At 41.7% G+C, this 24,250-nt stretch overlaps 1 protein-coding gene across 49 annotated transcripts in view; it reads left to right on the forward strand.

The window, feature by feature from the left end:
* LOC109465484 (fibrillin-2-like) overlaps positions 1-24,250 on the forward strand; it is a 206,866-nt gene that overhangs the window by 55,758 nt on the left and 126,858 nt on the right. Inside the window, exons 1-2 of one of the 49 annotated variants that reach the window (XM_019762827.1) lie at positions 4,427-4,611; positions 4,810-4,889. The exons of 47 other annotated variants lie outside the window; for them this stretch is intronic. In XM_019762827.1, coding sequence (XP_019618386.1) covers positions 4,823-4,889 — 67 coding nt within the window. In that variant the 5' untranslated portion in view covers positions 4,427-4,611; positions 4,810-4,822. Of the gene's footprint in view, positions 1-4,426; positions 4,612-4,809; positions 4,890-24,250 lie in introns of those variants that run through there. One more of the 49 variants, XM_019762829.1, reaches the window with a different exon arrangement.

The following is a 24,250-nucleotide window of genomic DNA, read 5'->3' on the forward strand; positions in this document are numbered from 1 at the left end:
AATGCAATAAAGGAAAACCCACCCATTTGTTGGCATGACGTGCACGCCTGTACATACAATGTAAACACGCAAAATGTGAATAACTTATGTAGATGCTTAAATAACTCCCTGTTAGGATTATATCGTCAATAAGAAGCGCCTTTTCAATGATACCATCTATGAAACGTATGATTGGTGTTGTCCTGTAGCACGTTATTTAGTGTCCCAACATGTCAAATATTACTGGCGTAGTCTTGTTTTTATTTGTGCCTAAAAACGTTATGATCTAAAAGACAAATATCATGAGTTACTCTTCATTTTTGGACCGAACTTTAAAACTAGTAATATGGTCTTCTTTAAACAATGGAAATGGTATGACAAGTTTATCGATGGCTATCAGAGTTGTCCCAATAATGATACTGTAATTCACTTTATCTTCACGGTAGCAAAATTTCACGGTCTGAGAAAAAGAAAGTCTGGGAATTATTTGTTAACTGTAATGATAAGTCCACGGTATAATTGTGAAGTGGTAGTGAAAACAGTGAACCTAAAAGTACCGTGAAAAAAATAGGAAAAATCTTGAGAAGTGGCCACTCAACACACACACACACACACACACACACACACACACACACACACACACACAACTATCGCCGTGAGTGCACGATTGTGTATATCCGTGAAGTAGTGATGTAAGTACCATACAGCTAATACTAACGAAACATATATGAGTATGCAACTTGTGACAACTTCATGTCGAATGTGTCGAAAGTCACTCAATTGAAATTATGGTAAAAGTTGCTAATCGTGACGTAATACAACAATGAACTGTGTATCATCTCGATAATTGTAATACCTTGAGGCACACTGACATCCTTCGAACGTTTTTTAATTTTGTTGAACGATTTTCAGCGAATGTATAGATATATATTAATCCTGACTATAAACAACATGCACGACTCGGAGTCAGTGCTATGAAATGCCGGTGCGGACGAATATAGAATGGTAAACAAAAACGTACTCACTAGGCATCCTGTCTTCACTCTATCTGCGGCAAGCCTCATAGCTTCATACCGGGGACCCAGAACACCATCGACACCTCGTGGTTTATTGTTTCAATCAGTTAAACATGACAAACCATGGATACCTTCAAGTGGAATCGTCTGCATTGAAATAATTGCATGTTTACACCTTCTTGTAAAAGGTGCACGTATACAGATGTTAAACTCTATAGTGTAACATACAAATTAGACCGGGTTTTAGTTGAAGACTGTGTAAAGCGTTCTGTAGTTGGGATACCACTCTACGTTACGCTGGCTCGGACAACCCTTGGCTGTGTGTCTATTCCTTTATTTTAGTTTAAAGAGATTTACGTCAAATTTAGTACCAATCTACAGCCAATACTAGCATATCTGATACAATAAAGGAAAACCCAATTGTTGGAATATGGTGTACACCTATCTGTGTCCAGAATGTGGCCAAACACATGGAAAGGTGAAGCATGTTCACTGTTCGCTGTCCTCTAATGAAGCCACGTATATGAAACATACACAAATCATCATCATCATCATCATATACATAGGTCATCCAACGGAATGCATTTTACCACTATGGTACATAGTCAACAACTTGCGATTTTCTCAATAATGTACTGAAAGTCTCTATACGTAGTAAGACAGCGTACACAAGTCGATTTTCTTTCTCACACTCACTCACTAACTCAACACACACACAGACACACACGTACGCACGCACACACACACACACACACACACACACACACACACACACACACACACACACCAAAGCTATCGCCGTGACTGCACGGTTGTGTATACCCGTGAAGTAGTGGTGTAAGTACCATGCATGTTGATACTAACGAAACATATTTAACCCTTGTCCTGCTGGCATTCCTGGCACAATATTTTTCAATAATTTCATGTCTTAATTAGATCATAAGAAACCCAAATTTTTTTGCCCTGCAGTGGCATAGTTACTTCCGCATTTGTTGCGTTTCGCTGCGGTGTGATGCGTTGCACGAGAAATACCCCCAAATCGTACCTATACAGGGTGTCATATAGATGGTACTGTATGTTCCACGCGACATATGTTGCGCACAGCAGGACAAGGGCATGCAACTTAATTGTGACAACTTCCTGTCGAGTGTGCCACCTTGAAATTATAATAATCTCAAGAATGTAGTGAAAGTGTCAATGGTAAGGTCAGGAAAATGTTACCGCCATCTCATTGTATACATAGTCCTTACATACAAGCTTAAGTGGAATTTGTTTTTCACACACACACACACACACACTCACTCACTCGCTCGTTCACTCATTCACTCACTTGCACACAGACACACAGACTTACGAACGCATGCACCCCCCCCACACCCACACTGCACACACACACTGCAGACACACACACACATACATCAAAACTAACATAAATATAAAGAGGGGAGACAAATAAGGCTATGATTTAATGTTTTGTGTTTTATTTTTATGCAGTGATACATTTCATTCGTTTAATATGACTGTGATACTGGCTGTATATATGTGTCGTTCCTCTGAATCAGAACCATTCGTACAATATTGATGATTGAAAACTTTTATTAAGTTGTTTCAGTGAGAAATGTGTGTTATAATTCTGCGTAATACCGACATCATTTCTTGTTTAACAAGGTTTATGATGTCAAAATATGCAAAGTAAGGATCTTGTTTTTTGGAACGCATTGTTTTTTTCGCCCTGTTGTATTGGAATTGGAGTCTGCGAAGGATGTCATCCATAAACTTTACTTGTTGTGGCCTAACAAAACATACATGTATATGAGTATGCAACGTGTGAGAAATTCCTGTCGAGTGTGTCGAAAATCACTCAATTATGAAAAAAATTGCTAATCGTAACGTAATACAACGTTTTTCCTTTTGTTGAACGATTTTCAGCGAATGTATATATCTACATATATCTCTATATATTTATCCTGACTATAAACAACATGCACGAGCAGCTATGCCGGATGTAGCTCGCCACTGTGCGGACAAATATAGAATGGTAAACAAAAACGCAATAGCCAACGTTTCTTCACTCTATCTGCGAAAAGACTTGGACGAACATTCATTTTACTAATCATTTACTTTAGATAAATTATACATGAGAAACCATGAATAAACAAGAATTATAGGTAATATATAGAAAGCCTTGGCTGTGTTTCTATTACTAAATTTTATTTTAAAGAGATTTATGTTTACTAAAATTCATATTACCCACTAGTATATACGTATACAGAATACTGTGACTGTGTGTCTATTCTATTCTAGAGACATTTACGCCAGGTATAGTATCAATCGACAATCAATACTATAATATCGGATACAATAAAGAAAAATTCAATTGTTGGGATATCGTGTACACCCACCTGTGTCTAGAATGTGCACACATGGAGCACGTCGGCAGAACGTACTGCACCTGCGCGAAACCAGTAGTGTATTGTTGTATGTCTCATATAATGCCGTATTCGAGCATATCCCGTTTGACATCCCGACTGTAGTTTCCAAATGTTGTGTCGAAAAAAACATCGTTTGCAATGGGATAAATTTTGTTCCAACGTTGATCAAAAATTGAAGTAAAAATCAGGGTTTTTACGATTTCTGCCGGCGTGCTCACACCATCCTTCACCTTTCGAGGAAGGTGAAGAATGGTCACATGATCGCCTAAGCGCGCAGGTGTTTTCAATGATAGCATCTATGAAACGTATGACTGGCGTCGTCTTGTCATCTGTTATTCACAGCGAAGTTGTCAAAATATGCCAAAATCAATACTTCCAGACCTAGTGTTGTTTTTTCGCATAAAAATAGACTCCAACCGTCAGTGATACCATCTATGAGCTGTTATATTAACATCTCATTGTTGTCATTAATAAGATAAAAGGTTGCAAAAACACGCCAAAGTAATAACTGCAGCTCACACAGCGTTATTAATTGTTTATGGTTATTGATTCTAATAGCGGAGACGCAATATTCTCTTTACTAAGGCACCATCCAAGATATATTGCCAAAATATAAATACAGTCATCAAAAGAAATGCGTTAGGAAATTATTGCCCAAACTAGACACCGCTTTTGTTGCCTTGCTTGTTTTAGTTGCCTTTTACACAGTTAAATGTTCAATTACATTTTCACCGCTGCTTCTTTTGTAGTATTTTTAAAGAAATATATTTAACTGATACGAGGCAGCTACAAAGTAGTGATGATAAAAGGTAGGCAAATCAAAGACAAAATGTCGGCAATACGTGGGTTTTTGTTTACTGACAACAGAGGAGAACGTGCGATGTGACAGACACCTGCGCAGACCAGTTGGGATATTGCCACAAGTTGGGAAGTCACGGATTGGTAGAGAGGTGATCTCGTGATGCTCCGAAAATACGGACCAATGGGAGCAGCTCAAGTTTGAGGCAACAAAACGGTCCGTACCTGACACGCTGGCGTATTTCGACGTCGTCTCTCGACGACTTTAGATCGTGTTCTTTGAACTGTGAGAAGAGAAGTTGGGGCGCCGCGGTACTGACACTGGTTCAGAACGCCGCCCCCAAGTTTCATCTAGTTTCACGACATTCTTGAAGACACAACATACGGTAAGAAATGTGCTCACTCACTGTAGCTTACAAAGTGTCGTTTCCAGTGTCATTGAAACTTCCAAATTTTGTTTTTATATTTATCACAGAGTTGTGTGGTTCATAATCGATCAAATAATTAATGCAAAACGTTTTATGCACATTAACTTCATCCAATCCAGCTTCATGTTATCACTGATAGCTTTTCTGCTCTCACAGTGACACCAGAAACATGAAGTGGACGGTGTTGGTCTCGGCTCTTCTGCTGTGCGTCTCGATCGGTGGGACAAATGCACAAGGTGGGTGTAGATTGTAAGTTAATGATTTCTGTGTGAAACATGCGTTTGACGGCCCAAAGTTATAATAACTTGCACGGCATAATCAAACACGTCTATTTTGTGGAGAGGCACAGAAAAAAAATGGTCAGGCTAGTCATGCTTTGACAAATTAAAAAACTAATTTCGACTAGCATGGTGGCAACTTTGCCTAACATCAAGATTCTAGCAATACTTGAAGTTGCCCAGTAAAGGCAAGACACCAAAGACGTTGATTAGTAAACAACCCGGGTAACCGTCAGTGCAGCAATTGAACCTGTGGCCAAGCTCGAGCTCGTCGCCCTAAGAACACAAGCGAAAACACACAAGAACAACCCCTACAAGAATTGGCCATGAAGCCACCTAAAAGCCATCCAAGCCAGGGAGACGATGCCGACCAAAAACCAGCCATGCAGTCGTCCAGGAATTGACCCGGGAGCCACGGAGGAATAGCGCAGGGAGCCGCCAAGGGATAGGCCAGGGAGTCGCCCAAGAATAAGCATGCGAGCCGCCCTGGATTAGGCCAGGGAGCCGCCTAGGAATAGACCAGGGAGTCGCACAGGAATAGGCCAGGGAGTCATCCAGGAAAAGGCCAGAGAGTCACCCAGGAGTAGGCCGGGGTGCCGCCCAAAAATAGACCAGGGAGTCCCCAAGGAATAAGCCAGGGAGCCGCCCAGGAATAGGCCAAGGAGCCACCCAGGAATTGCCAGGGAGCCGCCCAGGAATAAGCCAGGGAGCCGCCAAGGAATAGGCCAGGGAGTCACCCAGGAATAGGCCGGGGAGACGCCCAGAAGTAGGCCGGGGAGCCGTCCAGGAAAAGGTCGGGGAGTCACCCAGGAATAGGCCGGGGAGCCGCCCAGGAGTAGGCCGGGGAGCCGCCCAGGAATAGGCCGGGGAGCCGTCCAGGAAAAGGTCTGGGAGTCGCCCAGGAGTAGGCCGGGGAGCCGCACAGGAATTGCCCGGGGAGCCGCCCAGGAATAAGCCAGGGAGCGGCCGGGAATAGGCCAGGGAGCCGCCCAGGAATAGCCAGAGAGCCGCTCAGGAATAGGCCGGGGAACCGCCCAGGAATAAGCCAGGGAGCCGCCCTGAAATATGCCAGGGAGCCGCCAAGGAATAGGCCAGGGAGTCGCCCAGAAATAGGCCAGGGAACCGCCCAGAAATAGGCCAGGGAGCCGCCCAGGAAAAGGTCGGGGAGCCGTCCAAGATTAGGCTGGGGAGCCGCCCTGGAATAGGCCGGGGAGCTACCCAGGAATAGGCCGGGGAGCCGCCCAGGAATAGGCCGGGGAGCTACTCAGGAATAGACCGGGGAGCCGCCCAGGAAAAGGTCGGGGAGCCGCCCTGGAATAGGCCGGGGAGCCGCCCAGGAATAGGCCGGGGAGCCTCCCAGGTATAGGCCGGGGAGCCGCCCAGGAAAAGGTCGGGGAGCCGCCCTGGAATAGGCCGGGGAGCTACTCAGGAATAGGCCGGGGAGCCGCCCAGAAATAGGCCCGGGTGAGCAGCCGCCCACGGAATCAATCAGCCGGGAGCCAGGCCAGGTAAAGAGCAGCCCAGTAATATGAATCAGAGCCGACCAGGATTAGGCCAGGTAAAGTGCTACATAGGAATAGGAAAGAGAGCCTCCCGGTATTAGGCCAGGAAGCCGTCCAGGAATAGGCGAGGGAGCCGCCTAGGATTAGGCCAGAGAGCCGCCTAGGATTAGTCCAGGGAGTCGCCCAGGAATATGCCAGGGAGCCGACAAAGACATTGTCGAGGGAGCCGCGCAGGTAGTGCCCAGGGAGCCGACCATAAGCCAGGCAACCCAACCCAGGAACCGCGCCGCACAGGGATAGGTCGGGGAAACGGCGGCCCGGGATTTGGCATTGGCTCCGCTAAGGATTGGACCAGGAATTGCCCAGGAGTCGCGCCGCCCAGGAGCAGATCCGACCAGAAGTAGGCCGGGGAGCCGCCCAGGAGTCAAGCAGAACTACCCTGAACGAAGAAATGAGAAAATTGCGTCACATTCGGCAATCCCTAGTTATATTCACACTAGAAGGGAGTAAGCCGAAGCGCAGTCTGAATACTCGGGGCTGTTTGGGAAACATTTTTGTGTTTATTGTTTTGAAAGCGGCGATAACGGAACTAGGGGTGATGTGTGCAATAGTTATCGGTCTGGAACTTTCCCAGGTTTCATGCCAAAGTAAAAATGATACATCCCGTTTCTTTCATAAAATTTACAGAGTGTCAACAACAATTAAGCCGTCAATGACCATGGTGAACCAAGCAAACATCTAGATTGTGATATTGGTGTTTGCGAATTGAATGCATGTTTAGTTTTCCCCTTATATTTCTTTGCATAACCATAAATTATGAAGATATATCAGTGACTATGTAAGCTAGTAGCAGAATGGGGGTTGAATTGAACTCCCATGCCTCATGCACTTAAGCAATGCTCCCTCCTCAAGCCAAGTCACGAGTACTGTGAAATGAAAATCTCACTGGTCGTGTTTTTGTTTTGCTCGGATGATGATGATGGCAGAAATAGAAGATGGTCGTGGTGATCAGCAAACCTCTAGCGAGTGAAATCAGTATTTTAAAAAGCATTGTGGGTTTACATAATAAATCGGAGGTGCAACGGAGAGCCGGATACGTACCTTTGCACAAATTTAAGACACCTCAACACAACGAAATAACCAAGGAGTTTCCCTTGCCTACTGCAGCTGCCCCCTCCCGCGCTAGGCTATACGTGTAATGTGCCGTTCCTGTGTGAGTTGAATCCATGTTCTTGTGAAAACAGAGGTGATCTGTTTTAGAACATTTTTGTGATTGGTGAGATACATGACATTGTTCAGGACGCATTTTGGACATTACTTATTTCACTATTCTTCGGACCACAAATTTCACATCAACACCATATGCTTCATTTGACTTGAATTGTTTATGAACCAGCTGGCTGGTCTTCATGTTCAAATGCATCATTTACAAGTTTTGTCCATCTTCACGAGGGATGTCCTTTATTTGCTTACTTTATCAACAATCTGAAGCAATTAATAGTTCATTTACATGTCCAGCTTTGCACTACTCTATTTGCAGGAACATCTAGTGACGTATCTGTGCATCTTTTTTCCTGATGGAATCTTCAACAATTCATCATGATATAGATGGTGTAATTATCATGTGATTTACTTGCCTCATATTACAAAATGAGCAAGATATTTGAGTCATAATTACTTTCATAAACATGGGGGTATTGCTTCGGGCGTGTCTGTTTGTGTGTTTCCTCTTTGTGGTCAACATAGCATAAGAATGTCAAAATGGGTTGTGATGATATTTGCTATGTATGTAGGTTTTCGGAAGACAGGTCAAGGTAGATTTGGGGCCTCCTGACGAATTTTCTTGGTATATATTAAAGCAGAACTCCCAGTCTTTACATCTTTAGTGTTTCTCCTGGATGTGCTATAGTTTTGATTTATTGGTGCCATACAGTATTCTAGAACAGATAGCTAGACCCTCAATTAAAATATATCTTGTTGGTCACTGTAAATTTGCAATATCACTAGTTTTGTTGTTTGATTGTCATCCTTTATGCCGTATCAAAAGGAGAAATCTTAGAAAATCTGTTACATCATTCTGCAGTTCTGCAGTTCAATTCGACAATTGTATGCCATTTATTCATACAATCAACCTAATGGAGCAAGGTTAAAGTTCCTTCTTGTGTCCACTTTTACCGGGGTCGTTTTATGTTCAGTCTTGATTAGTTCGGTATGTAATTTACAGGGACATGACATCGGTTCTTTTTTGCAGTGAAATCTTTTGTGGTCTTGCCCGATGGAAACTTCAGTTTGCAAAACTTTACACCGAGATCAGTGGCCTTTTTAGTTTTCAGTTTTCTTGAAGTTAAACATAAAAACATCACTAACCAACTCGTTGCATATATCCAATCTATATCCAAAATTTGTCTCTGTAATATCCGCCCAATGCACATCAATGTTCCCGGGTTTCGGTTAAAATTCGCTCTGACATTGTCTTGTTCCTTCACGAGTCATAGTTTATAGAGAAAAACGTCGTCAACTCTTTAGACGGAGGAGAAAGCACAGTTGGCAGCTGTTTGGGAAACATTTTGTTGTGCTTATTGTTTTGAAAGCAGCGATAACGGAACAAGGAGTGATGTACATATACGTTATCGGTCTGGAAGTTTCCCAGGTTTTATATTACCTCGTATGCTCAAGCAGAAAATGATATGATATCCCGTTTCTTTCATAAAATTTTCAGAGTCAAAAACAATTAAGCCGTCGATCAGCATGGTGAACCTAGCAAACATCTAGATGTGATATTGTTGTTTGCGATTGCATGCATGTTTAGTTCCCCCCTTATTTTTCTTTGTATACCCATATGAAGATATATCAGCGATTATGTAAGTCAGTAGCAGAATGGGGGTTGAATGGAACTCCCCATGCCTCATGAACTTAAGCAATGCTCCCTCCTCAAGCCAAGTCTCGGGCATAGAAGTAGAACTACATCAAGTGATTAAATGAAAATCTCATTGGTCACAAGAAGGAGTTTCCCTTGCCTACTGCAGCAGCCTCCCTTCCGCACTAGGTTATACTTGCAATATGCCGTTCCTGTGTGAGTTGAATCCATGTTCTTGTGAAAACAGAGGTGATCTGTTTTAGAACATTTCTGTGATTGGTAATCATAAGGTGAGATGCATGACATTGTTATGGACGTATTATGGAAGTAATATTATTTGTATCGCAAATGTCAAATCAACATCATATGCTTCATTTGATTTTGAATTGTTTATGGACTTTCTGGTCTTCCCAAACATGTTTATGTGCATCATTTACAAGCTTTGTCCATCTTCACGAACTATCTGAAGCAAGGAGTAGTTCATTTGTTTTTCCACCTTTGCACTGATATATTTGTAGGAACATCTAGTCGTTTGATTTTTTTCTTGCTAACACATATCTGTGTTTCTGTTTGACAATACAATATTTTTAGGTCTTCTTGTCGTTTTACTTGAGAGAATCTTCAACAGTCCATTATGTGTATAAGTATGTGATATATTTGCATCATGTTTAACAAACACCGTGAACAAGATAACGTTATTGTGTCAATATTTAAGTCTTAAATAGGTATTTGTTATTGCTTTCATAAACATTGGGGTATTGCTTTTGTCGTGTCTGTATGGGTGTATTTTCTCTGTGGACAGCGTAACATTAGAAGGTCTGAAATGGGTTGTGAGGATATTTGTTGTGGGGGCCTCCTGACAACTTTTTGTTCGCACCACAGCAAAACTCCCGGTCTTTGCATTCCTAAGCGCTTCTCCTGGACGTGGTATAGTTTTGATTTATTGGTGACATAAAGTTTTATTTGAACCGGCCATCGATACAAACATATCATTTCAACCTTATTTTCATAAGAAATTAAACAAAACGAAACAAAAAATTTACAAAAGCTCTACACATCTTATGGTGTAACTGTATGAGTAGCTTGTTTACATTTTCAGGAAATAATTCCTATTGTTGAGTACTAGTGTGTTAAACACTGTCAGTTGTTTTCATTATACACCGACACCTGTTTTTTCTTACTTTGATCGTCAGGCTTTGTGTCGTTTTAAAAGGGATAATCTTAAAATATATCTTGCACCATTTTCCAGTTCAATTGCATTTTATTTATTTATACGATCAACAGATGGAGCAAAGGAAAGTTCATTCTTGTGCCCATGTGTTTTACTGGTGTCGTCTTATGTACAGGTTTGGTTTGTTCGGTATATGTAATTGAAAGGGACATGACATCGGTTCTTTTTTGCGTATGATTTTCCAGTAGACTTCTTTTCATATTATCTTATGTTATCTTATGAAGATTTACCACCTTTATTGTGGAAGGATTGAAATAACAGGTGAATATCACCTCTTCAAGATGTCAAACCTGTGACCAGACTGTAAGGTTTGGACCACTCATACCGGGAAGGTCCTATATTCTTTCGACAAGCGTGGTGGGTTCTTTAACGTGTGTGGGGTGTGGCTCTCCCAAACATTTTGGACATCATATCACTGTTCTTTGAATTGCAAATTTCACATCGACACCATATGCTTAATCAGACTTGAATTATTTATGAACTTCTGGTCTTCTAAAACATGTTCATTTGCATCATTTACAAGGTTTGTCCATCTTCACGAAGAATGCCATTTATTTGCCTACTTTATCAATAATTTGAAACAAGGAATAGTTAATTTGCAAGTTCTACTTTGCACTGTTTTATTAGCAGGAACATCTAGTCGTTTGATTTTCTTGATTTGCCAATGGAATGCATTTCTATCATATAATGTAATCGTTATTCCTTGTGTCCAAGATGTTTACTGGTCTTCTCATGTAGGGTATAGGTATGTTTTTACCTCCGTGAAAATGGCGGTATCGTTTGGTTGTGTCTGTCTGTGTGTGTGTGTGTAAGTAAGTATCTTTGGATGTTTGCGTTGAGCATAACTTTAGGAGGTTTCGAAGGATTGTGATTTTGTTCTGTGGGTTCGTCTTGCGAAGAAGTCAAGGATGATTTTGGACCTCCTGGCTCATGCGCTCGTGGATTTTCTTGTTACCGCAGCAGTATCTGAACATGCCATGATCCTGAACTTTGTATTGCAGCCAAGATAGCTTTTAATGTTAAAGGCAAATGGTGAGGGCTGTGTTCCCCTAGCAGCTTGTTCTGCAACTCACTCACCTCTGCAACTGCAGGGGTGTTATCGTTGAAATATTTTAAAACGCATATGCCAAGAAAAGAAGGACAGATTTTCAGGTTTTGGGGCATCCAGGTAGTTTAGACAGAGGTGTGTAAAATGACATGCTTAACATCGCATGTTGAAGTAATTGATAAAATAGACGCTTGTCATTGGTTTTCAGCTGTCGTTATAACTATGTGTAATCTTTTGTATTTCAATCAAATGGTATTTCTTGAAAAGCCAGTACATAGGCAATTGGGTGTGTTTGCGCCATCGGGGTTTATAAAAAACGTATCCTCAAGATTTTCATCATGTCTACATATAGTTCCTACATAGATGAAATGTTGATGCAGTAGTAGTATAACACCGTCCCGACGTCACCGTAAATTGATTATTTTGGTAATTTCTGGCTCGTTTCAGGCTCAAAGATATTTTCTTGGCCCACAAGCTCGGATGGCTTAAAATTTCTCATGGAGGTGTCTATCTAGGATATGTTCACAGCACTTCATCAACAGTCCTCGCCTACAGCCCTACACTACTTCAAATGTTTTTCTTTTTTTCTTTGGGGGTCTATCTTTAGACCATCAATGTATATTTTATATCATATCAAAGCCAAATGACCTGGACTTTGGTTTGGGGGTAGCTTTCTCACTAGAAATGGGGGAGGGGTAATTAAGTTACAGAGTAAGTCAATTTTTCATTAAGGTGTCCTGGAAAAGTCCATCCTTGCATGGTGGTTCAAGTTCAGAAAATTCAATTTTGGAGTCGGGTGATGTTGGGATAGTCCATTTGTCAAATGCTATAGTTCTACAAAAGATTGATATTGAACAGTCCATTTTTGCATTGGGGGAAATATGTATTTGGTCGCAAATGTGGCCTTTCTAGTTTGCATTTTATTAGCAATTGCAATTTTTTAACGTATTTGACTCTATTATTTGAGTTGTTTCTTCGGTGTGGTATATAGGTGTATGGATGTTAACTACATTTGCAGATGCATTGGCAAGATCTAGACAAACATTTCTGCTTTCTTTGCTAAAACCTGCACACGTGAATCTGCATGATGGCATCGTGGTTTAGGTCTTCTTGGTTGCAACCCTGAGTTATGTTCCTGTCAGATAGAGGTGCTGGGTATCCGACATTGTCTCGAGACAACTTTAAAGAAAGGTGTGTGGATGTTCACTACATTTGCAGATACATTGAGCAGAACATTGAGCTGTTGTGCAGAACAGGAGCTTAAGTTGTGTTGTCTGTCCTTGGGGCTGGGAGTACCAAGTCAAGTACCTGAGAGATCTACCCATAGATCCCCCCCCTCCCTGTTGAGAGTGGGGTTGTACATTCTTTCATATATGGCCTCTTTAACACCCCGTTCCCACCAGAGTGTTTCGCGGTCTATTACATATCCGTAGACTCGAGTTTGAAGGAGTGACCCTGGTTGTGTTGTAGGTGGTGGAAAATGGCTGAGGAGTAGCCGTTAGCACTAGGTCTGCAATGTTCCTTGTACCTAAGCGGCCGACAGGTCTCTCCAATGTAGGTGTTGTTACAATTAGGCTCCTCATATTTGAGTCTGTAAATAACCTTGGTACCTTTGTGGGGTCGGTCCTTGGGATGTACCAGTCTTTGTCTGAGTTTTGAGTGAGGTTTAAGTTGGTGGCTATGTTGAAGTTTGGGAAGATCCGTTGGAGTTTCTCGGATACTCCTTGAACATACGGAATGGTGATGTTGACATTGTTTTTTCTGGTCAAAGGTTTGCACTTCTGTGTTTTGTTTGACTGATCCGAAGGTTTGAGAGCTTTGTTGAAAGTCCAGTTTTGGTAGCCACACTTAGCCAGGGAACCCCGGAGGTGTCTATGTTCGTCAGCTTTGGCTCGGTCTGAAGTGATAATGTTGTCTGCACGATGGAAGAGAGTTTTGATCACCGCTAGTTTGTGTTCGAAAGGGTGATGGGAATCAAAGGCCAGGTATTGATCAGTTTGTTTGTTTGTTTTTTTGCACAACAGCAATAGAAATTATACATAATACACTAATAATAAATAAAACAGGTGCAGGAGGAGGGAAAAAAGCTTATTTAGCTTATGCTAAGCCCTCCTCCTCTATACTAACCAAAACTAAACATATGTGAATTGAAATAATACATACATAAGGAATTGTTATCAAAATAATTCAAACATGGGCAAAATGATACAATAACAATAATGAAATAATAGTATACATAAATTGAGATGAAATGAAATTGATATGAAATAATACATACAAGGAATTGTTAGCAAAATAATTCAAACATATGCAAAATCAGTGTGGGTCGGTTTCCTGTAAACTTCAAAACGAAGCTAGGTTATACCGGTTATACCAGCTATACTGATACAGATATAGGAGGTTGCCATCTTCCTCTACGATAGTTCTGGTTTACAGGAAAGGGGGTGTGTTGTAATGACTTGGCTCCTGTGTGAACTTGATGTTGTCATATCTGGTTACTGTGGTAAAAGAAATCAACAGCTACCCTCTTTTTTAATCTGCACCAAGTGCCATCTACATATCGAACCCAGTTAGCTGGGGAGTGTCATTGAAAGTGCTGAGGGCTTTGTTTTCAAACTTCTCCACGTACAGGTTTACAACGATTGGTGAAACTGGTGATCCCATCGCACAGCCGTGCATTTGTTGGTAGAACTGTCCTTTGTAGGTGAAATACGTACATACTAGGCAGAGTTCTAGTAATTCACATACACATTCACATACTTGGTCAACGGATAGATTGCTTCTATCTGCAAGTGTATCCTCGTCTTCCAAGGCTTCTTTGACTACTGACACTGCTTCCTTAGGTGGTATATGGAGGTGAAGAGTGAGCACACATCATACGATCTTCACAAAATCTGCACTATTCTGTACATGATGCTGAGATTTCCCCACTAGTGTCCCCAAAATCTTGGCTAGAAATCCTGCAAACTCGTAGGTGACAGAGCCTATACTGGAGACATGGGTCGTAGAGGGAACACCCTGTTTGTGGATTTTGGGAAGGCCGTGGAATTTAGGGGGTTGCTCCGTGGTGGGATTAAGTTTTAGATAGGTAGCAAGATCCAGAATTCCTCCTGTTTCCAATTTCTTGAGAGTGGCACTGATTTTGCCTTTAAACCTGTTAGTGGGGTCCTTATTCAAGGGCATGTAGGTGTCTTTGCCCCCTAAGAGGTCCTGCACCTTCCTGTCGTAATGCTTCCTGTCTAGATCCTTGGGGGACATCGCAAGTTACATTTTTCTGTGAAGAAATGAAGTATCCACTGGATACATATGCAGCTTTCAATTTCTGAAAGGTAGTCTGAAGGTAGTCTGAAAGCTAGTCAATGGTAGAATCTTTAAAACCATAAGTCTTTAATTTATCAAGAAGTATACTGTGGTCAAACGTATCGAACGCCTTAGATAAATCGAGAAATATTCCGACGGTGAACTCATTATTCTCCAGTGTCTGATAACCGAACGAAATTCCTGCAATTGTGAGGCCCGCCGGCACTATTGAAGAACTACATCAATGTACTGGGCCATGTACTGGGCCAGCCCCGACTTGAGGCTGTTGACTGTAGGTTCCCTGTAGGTTGAGCGACTATGTGATGTGGTAGGAGTTCCATTCTGGAATTGTATATAAGGGGGTGACCTCTTGTTGAATATGTGTGTTTGGTGTAGTGCTGTGAGGGTATGGCGAGTATAGGTTGTGAATGTACCAGTCGTGCCTGTTTCCTTCTCTGTTGTAAGGTAGGCCAGCCGAGTTGGTTTTGTAGCTGAGAGACACTTGTAGAGTTCCTGTAGTCATTAAAGACATATTTTTTTATTTATTTATTTCGAAACCTTTTAGCCCTGCAGGGCTAGTCTTCCAAGGCTCAAATACATGGAATACAGGCACATCGTTACATAATTATATACATAGGAAATAGTGCATAAGATACAGTGCAATCGTTTAAAAAGACAAAAATACATCAAACATCTAAAGGAACGCATAAATGAATATTAACAATTTAAAACTAGAGGTCGGCTTCATGTGACACTGTTTACTATGGCTTTCTTAAACTTGAGAAGGTTACTCAGTGTCTTGACATGATAAGGTAGGTCGTTCCACAACGATATAGCACGATACAGGAATGAGCGCTTCTTACTGTTCGTCTTAGGTTTGGGTAATCTAAAGTTGTACTGTGCAGCAGATCTGGTATTGTGAATGTGAGATACATGAACAGGCACAAGGGAGTTGTATATATACTGTGGTTCATGACTAGTGACAATCTTAAAGAACATAACCAGTGTGCTAGAGGAGAATCTCTCACTCACAGTCAGCCAACCAAGATCAATATGCATCTGCCTGGTAGGTGTATCAGGAGCACATTTCAATAATAATCTACAAGCCCTATTCTGAACTACTTGCAGTTTGCGCATGTTAGAGACTGACATGCTAGCTAAAACTGGTGCGCAATACTGTACCACTGACAAAACCAGTGCACAAACAACAACCTTACAAACTGCGAGTATATCTGACAGCTCTTCTTTGCACAGATTCAATCTTATCTTCTAGAACATTGCAACTGGCGTATCTGTGGATCCAATATCAATGATGCGCATTCTAGCTTGGGTCTAACTAAAGATGTATAAGCTTTGGCCCTTACCTCCTTACTTGCCCCCCCCCCCAAATGTTCGGACGAAGAGACCCTAGTGTACTGTTGCCCCTGGCCTGTTGATCTGAGATGGCTACTTGTGGTCCTGTGATAGATAGGATCCCCAGGTATGGATGTTGGGTACTGACCTCTAGAGATTCTGCGAACATTGTGATGATCGTTAGATTTGTGCACATGGAGAATACAACATTTCTTAACATTAAACCTTAGTTGCCAAGTGTTAGACCATGCACAAATGGTGTAATTCGATTCTGTTTAGTTTGTATGGCTCGGTATATTAGAAATTCACCCGCAAACAGACGAGGTTATTGTGTGATACCCTGGTCTATATCGTTAATGTATAGCACGAAGAGGATGGGACCGAGGGCGGTACCCGTGGGACACCTGATTTAACCCCATTTGGTCTTGATGACTCCCCTTCAACCATGACCTGTTGCTGTCTGTTCGGTAACCAGTTCTTAATCCATCTAAAAGTCCTACCCCTTATTCCATAGTTATCTAATTTATTTAGTAGTTGTCGGTGCGGCACACTAGCAAAGGCTTTAGAAAAATCTAAACTGACTAAGTCAATCTGTTTACCACAGTGACTATCGAACCAAGATGTTAGGCCATGCAGTGTACATATCAGTTGAGTATCTCATGAGTGTTTTGTTCGGAAGCCGTGTTGAGTAGGTAATATAATAGTATTGTCTGCTTATCTAGGTGCTTTAGTGTTGATGAAAAAGTAATGTGCTCGAGGACCTTACAGCAAACAGTAAAGGGACTCAGGCCTTTAATTTGTAGGGTCGCTTCTATCCCCTTTCTTGTGAATGGGGTGTATATAGGCACTACGCCAGTCAGCCGGGACCTCACCCTTTTAAAGAGATTGGTTGAATATAAAACACAACGTAGGGCTAATTTCCACTGCTTATTCTTTTAGGATTCTACAGGGGATCAGGTCGGGACCGGATGCTTTGCGTGGATTGATGGCCTCTAATAATTTCTGTACTCCCTCTTTAGTCACTGTTACTTCGGGCTTATCCTCATGGAATGTTGGTGGTATTTTCCACTGTTTCATACTGGTTATTGAGAGCGTTTTTTCTGGTCTTTTAGAGGTGCTACTCTTGTGTCGGCTTGTTTCCTTCCCTTTATGTAATTCCAGAACTTTTTGGGATCATCTAGCGCCTCGCCCATGATTTCATTAAAGTACTCATTATGGGCCTTCCGAATCTTCTGTTTGCAAATTTGACTTCCTTGCGTAGTCTCTTGAATTCAACCCAGTCTAGTTCATCCACCGAGACTTTAGCTATCCTGTCGAGTTTCTTTTTCTTCTTGGTTGCTCGTTTTAGCGAAGACGATGTCCACGGGCAGTGGTGTCTACCCCAGAGTCTTTTCCGGAGTACGTGTTTCACCATTAGGTATCCTAGTCCATTTGTGAAGACCTGCCAGTTTTCCTCAACTCTAAGATTGGAAGGGTCTCTATTCTGAAAACGTGTATTCATGTAAGCCTTGGGATAGGGCCGATTTGTCTGCTTTTTGTCAGCAGAGATGAACACTGCAAGTTTTTTTTTCTTATTTAGCTTGATGCTGTTTTTTTCTTATTAAGACAGCTTCTTGTTTGCTCATTCCAGGGATGATACTATCCTGTTCTACTGAATCTGTGTTTGATATGAGTGCAAGGTCCAATATATTTTCCCCTCGCGTTGGTGTATGCACTATTGGGCCAGGTCTGTCTCTTGTTTCATCATCATCCGTCGTCCCTTACGGGCGGGGGTAAGTTGCTGCACTGCCGTACTCCACAGTGATCTGTCCGCCATGGTTGATTTAAGGTCTTCTATATCAAATGCCGTGTCTCTGGAGATCATTCTTGGGTAGGTCAGTTTCCTGGAATAACTTTTCCCACTAGGCCTCCAGAGAATAAGTGACGAGATGATTTCTCCGCTCGCCCTAAGGCAGTGACCAGCGAATCGAACACGTCTCTGCTTGAGCCTGTGGGACACTAGAGGGAGCTTTCTATATATGGTAGCCATGGTTGGATGCTGTTTCCAGCTCATGTTTTGTGCTCTGCGCAAAAACCTGGTGTAAGTTCCATCAAGTTTATTTTCCAGGCGAGTTGTCAGTGTCCATGTTTCCGCCCCCTATAGCAGAATGGGCTCAACAATGGTGCGAAAGACTTGTAGTTTTAGATGGTTGCTTACACTTGAGTACCAGATGATATCTACGAGTAATCTATTACATGCCTCTCACGCTAAGGCTTTCCTTGTTGTAAAGTCCCTCTCAGAGTCCATGATATAGGGTCCCAGGTACTTGAAATCAATTACTTGCTTTATGCAAATGCCAGATAGAGATTTAAATTCTACTGGTGCAGTGGAGATACTTGTGCTTATAAACTCCGTTTTGGCTTCGTTGCAGTACAGACAAACATATGAGCTGCTTTTTTAAGAGATTGCAGAAGTGATTCTGCGTCTAGATCTGTGAGATTCACTGCTGGGTAACGGCGACTCCTTTTGGACTGGATTTCGATACCTTTTTCATGCATACTGTCAAGTGATATACGTAAGATATAGTCTAGTACAATGATAAAAAGAAACGGAGCTAGTGTGTCACCTTGGAGGACACCAGCAGTTACTTCAAAGGGTCTGTTTCACCGTCAGGGGTAATCACTGTAGCAGAGGTGTTGATATATAGGCATTTTCTCGCATTAATAATGGGTAGAGCTATCCCATGCAGTGAAAGCATTTCAAACATGGTGGTTCTGTCTATGGAGTCGAAAGCCTTGCGGGAGTCGACGAATAACAGAACTAGATCTCTGTTACACCTTCTCATCTCTTCTAAGGATACGGCGGATGGAAAGCGTTTGTGAGATAGTAGACCTACCTCTTCTAAAGCCGTTCTGATTTCTTCTCAATAGTGGATCTACTGCTGGCACTAGCCGATTTAGCAAGAGTTTGTTGTAAATTTTGGCAGCGATGGGAATAAGAGTGATTCTGCGGTAATTTGCAGCAGAGGTCAAATCTCCTTTTTTGGGCACTGTGATAATACCACCATTGAGCCATGCAGAAGGGGGGTTATGGGTAAGGAACGTGTTATTGCACAGATGGAGGAGTAATTCATGAAACAATGGATCCTTCCATATAATAGTAGAAATATCATCTAATCCGGGAGATTTGTTATGTTGTGTCATATCCAAAAAATTTTGATTGTTTGACATCCCATATATTGGGGTGAGGCGTTTATTGTGGCTGGGACATGATCCCAATGAATATCTGGCAGGTTAAAGTCTCCAAATAGTTGTGGGGAGATGGTGTCGATGTGCTATTTACAACAGCATGGAAAAGAGTTTCCATGTAAGATTAACCCGAACAAGGTGGTCTGTATACGGAAGAAAGGCCAGTAACCCGCCTGTTGAATCGTCGCCCAGACTATCTCTGCGTTAGATTGGTCGTATTTTGGGGTTAAAACTAGGTGGAATTTATCGCGAAGTATACAACTCTGCCTTGACTATTACGATATACTTGTACATCACAACCCTCTGGGAATATTTCCCAGTTAGCTAGCTCTGGGTCTAGATATCATTCATTGCCGCATATGACTCCTGTGTCTTCTGTCACCATCAGTGCCCTGAATTGTGCGTTCTTATCCCCCCCACCGAATACTTCTACAGTTCAATGAAAGAACATAAATGTTGCGTAGTATTCGCTTAACTTTTTCAAATGTCTTGGGGGAACGGGTAGATGAGGTAGAGATGTGGTTGGGAGTGGATCTTATTGAGAAGGAAGTTTGGGAGACTGGGCTGAAACCTGTGGAGAGATTAGGTGAGTTCAGTAAGTGTATGCCAGTGGCAGTGTTACCAGCCATGTCTGCCAGGGGTTTTTAGAACGACCCCTCAGCATCATGGGTCCATGGGTCTTCAATGAAAAAAACTAGATGCAAAACTAGGTACTCCACAATTATTACAGAATAGCTTTTTTCTTTTAATCACAACTATTTATTTTTCACTAGCCGACTTTTCGATGACCGTCTGTCATCTTCATCAGGGCAATTCTGACTGGTTTACTGTGCACTGACACTAGATGTTACTTGGTGCATAGTGCCCTAAAGGTATTACATAGTTCATAGTGCAAATAAGCTAGTTTTTTCTGTTTACAATACATTCCGGAACGTAGTGTAATCGTGACATACATACTAGGCAATGTTACGTCATAGGGGAATATGCGGTTCCAAATGTAAAGTGTTTTTATATATAAGATTTGTTAACTGACAATACTGAGCTATCACAGTCCCAAATAGAAATTATTAAAAGTCTTGTTACGTATGTATTGTTAGGAATCATAATAGTTACAAACAATAAGAAAACCAATGTCAGTTATTAAGAATGTGATCCCAAACATGACAAAGTTTATCCCCCCCCTCAAAACGGTTCACAATTATTACATATCCATGTACATGGTGAGTTTTGACAGCATTTGTACATCTTATCGCTTAGTCCGCAGCATTTAATGCGGGTCCAATTCTCACAATGATCTCACAATTGGGAAAGACATTTAACACGACTTTCCTCATTTAGCTCAAGTGAAATTGTCCTGTCCTGTATTTGTCCTCTGAGTTGGTGGCGGCATAAAAAGAGTTGAAAAAATTGAGTCATCACCATGTCTAGTCATGAATTGTTGCTTGGAATAAAAAATATTACTTTCAATACATAAAAACTGATTAACCAACAGCTGTTTTTATCATACGTGGCACGAACGTAATGTAAACAGGACTTTGCGTTAAAAATAATGTGTAATTGCTTTTATGAATTCCTATTGGTGTGCCAACTTTAATTTCACATCGGAATACTACATAAAACTAATATCTATTTCATCATCACAATCTGGCGAAAATGGCTGTTTTTTTTTCAAATGAACTGATCTTACAGAAAGCCCATATGAGTGCTCGGCTTCAATATTGGACTTCGCTTATTGACTTCCTTTTTTCTATTCTCCCTAAAATACAGTCAGCTGCCCAACAGGATGGAGCCCCTACGGTGGCAGATGCTATCAAGTATTCATCGCCCAACTAACATTCCCACAGGCGGAAGAGTATTGCGCAGATCCGACCAAACGCCAGGTCAATGACGGTGTGACTGCTCGGGTGGCTTTGCCAAAAGACCAAGGGATCGACGATTACATTGTGGCTCTGCGGAACGGCGTCGTCGACCAGGCCTCCTGCTGGATTGGACTGGGAGATGGTGATGTAGAGGATACATTCAAGTGGGGCGATGGGGAATTATTGGGAACCTACACCAACTGGGTATATGATGTAACGAATCCATCGAATCCCATCATTGAACCCAACGATTCGCCCGGCGATGCGGACTGTGTTCGCATTGAGAGAAATATACCAACTTCACCAAATATCTCCAATCATTGGAGAGATTTTCCTTGTGATGATCTACAAGCTTTCTGTGTGATCTGTGAAACACTTGGTCGTAAGTATGACCCATTGCCAACAAACTGCAATTGAGCATTTATGTAACGATAACAAAACATAAACTCCAAGATGACTTAAAAACACAACCTGTAGATGTATTTTACTTGCCTTTCTTCTTATTGAATCGACTGGTACTTCATGACCCCACAGCTTCTAATTCATAGGATGTCCAATGCTCTTTCTACTTGCCGTATATTGGTCGATAGGACTGCCGTTGCAAATCGCTCACTACACCCTGCATTTTGCTATATATGTATCATTTTCTTTGAGTGTCCAAAGGTAATGTCACTTCTTATAGCGACTTAATGATATTAAGGGTTCTTGTTGTTCTTTGCATGACCTATATTGTCACGTTATCAGCTGTTAGCTGCCTAGTTACGCAACTTATCAGCTATTAGCTGCCCGCATGGTATTGTCTTTCTGCAATCTCACTAGTCATTGAAAATCTTAACAAGAGCTTGCACCTTGGAGAGCCAGCAAGCTAGCCAAACGTGGTTAACCCTCATCCGACTGAAGCATTTTTGCGACAAATCTGACAGAATGGGGTCGACACGGACCCCAGCATGTTTTATACAGATATAGCTTTTCCGGTGACTGAATCTTTGAGAGACATTTTGGCATAGCTATATAATGATTATTATGATAATCTATGCCAAGGATAAGTGGTATTTTGCACCACAAATACTAGGCTAAGCGTTATTTCTATTATCTAGCCATATAACCTATTTTGGTTTCTACCTTTAGTACAAAAATAGTAATCAGGTCACTGTAATATTGCTGATAGCAAATATATGTTATTTATCTAAAATCTAGAATATTCATAAGACATATGTACGTAAGAAATATGAGATTTGATTATACATAATAGTCTTAATCGTCTGATCCCCACGAAGACATACACTGGTGTTCTTGTCAAATTTGGTTAAAATGCCTTTGACTCTCTCAGTGATTGTTATACCGATATTGTTTCATCAATCTAAAAGGAATAATTTGATGTTTTAATGTGAATAATTAGCCCTCATTTTCATAATTTATGCAACATATATACGAATACAGGCGTGGAAACAGCTGTTTCTAATTAACGAGCAAACCGCACCTTACCTCTGCAGGAACTTTGCAAAAATCTATTAAATATAGAGATGATTCTGGAATAGTACATTAAGCCTGCAGACGACGAATCAAATTACATGTCGATAAAACACAGGGAACCGTGGGTTTTACCTGCTAACATGTAAAACCAACTGACAACAATACTCCTATCAAAACTGTTGAAATTGCACAAACAAATAGACGCCAGTCAGTCGGATGAGGGTTATATAAGACATTTCCACATGTCACACCGCTGTACATACATTATCACAACCGTGTCGTTTGAAACAGCATGCGAGGTAGACAAAGGCACCTGCTCTGCATCTGGAGATCCACACTACGTTACGAACGACAACAGGCGTTATGACTTCCAAGGCCCGTGCAGATACACATTCGCCAAGGACTGTGATGGCGATCCGGACTTTACTGTGGAAGTACAAAACATAGGCCTACCGCCGTTCCCGAGTGCATTTTCCGTTACCGAAGAAGTCTACGTGATAGCATTTGGGATGGAAATCGCGATTCTTCAAGACAAAGTTGTGGAAGTGAGCTTCATTGTTTTTTTTTTATCTGCTCACGTAAGAGTCGGTTGTAGGGCCATGTTTTAGGAGCAACACCCCTCTTCCTGCTCCAATTCGAAGTTAACAGGAAAGGCGCACATTTCAATATACACCCATGGCGATTCTTTGGGCTTACAATGTGTAACAGACGCGTCAAATTAAAGAGGAGCTGATGTTTGAAGATATAACTTAGGATCAGTACAGTGCACCATGTGTTTGAATTGAGGGTGCAATGACATATCCAGGGATAACTCTGCGTCTGAATGACAAAATGCACTATTTTTTCTTCAAACAGGTGGACGGAATGACCATATCGCTCCCCTACTACAGTTTAGATGGCAATATTGAGGTCAGCCTGGTCGGCACGTTTGTCCGTGTGCTGTTAGTAGACTCGTGCGTGGAGGTGTTCTTCGACGGGAGTCACCAAGTTAGGGTAAGTATGTTACAGACAGTGTATTGTGCGTTGTGTGGTTGTGTTTGCCATGTCCGACTATAATAGATATTTCAAACTAACAGAACAATCTAAGTTCATAGAATATAGGTATTGTGGGGAGAATCTTAATTTCTTCGGTATGATTCTACAGGTGACTGTCCCAAGGACCTACGTGAACGACATGTGTGGTCTGTGTGGTAACTTCAACGATGACCCGTCCGATGACCTGGAAGGAATGAGCGAATACGATTTCGGGACTTCACATCTGACCGACGTCTCAACGTAAGTGATGTGATGTGCATCTACAGTATTGCTAAATGCCATTTATACTAGTGAAGATATTGTTATGTCAAATAGAATGTTTCTTTCCTGCCACATGATCCTAAATAATCAAAAGATAGGAAGATGTTGAAAATTCTTCAGAACCATTTTCGCACTGTTGTGTTAAAGTGTTGTGTTGTGTTAAATATGTGTT

The sequence above is a fragment of the Branchiostoma belcheri genome, unplaced genomic scaffold (genome assembly GCF_001625305.1).
Source record: "Branchiostoma belcheri isolate BF01 breed outbred unplaced genomic scaffold, Haploidv18h27 scaffold151, whole genome shotgun sequence".
Classification (NCBI taxonomy): domain Eukaryota; kingdom Metazoa; phylum Chordata; class Leptocardii; order Amphioxiformes; family Branchiostomatidae; genus Branchiostoma; species Branchiostoma belcheri.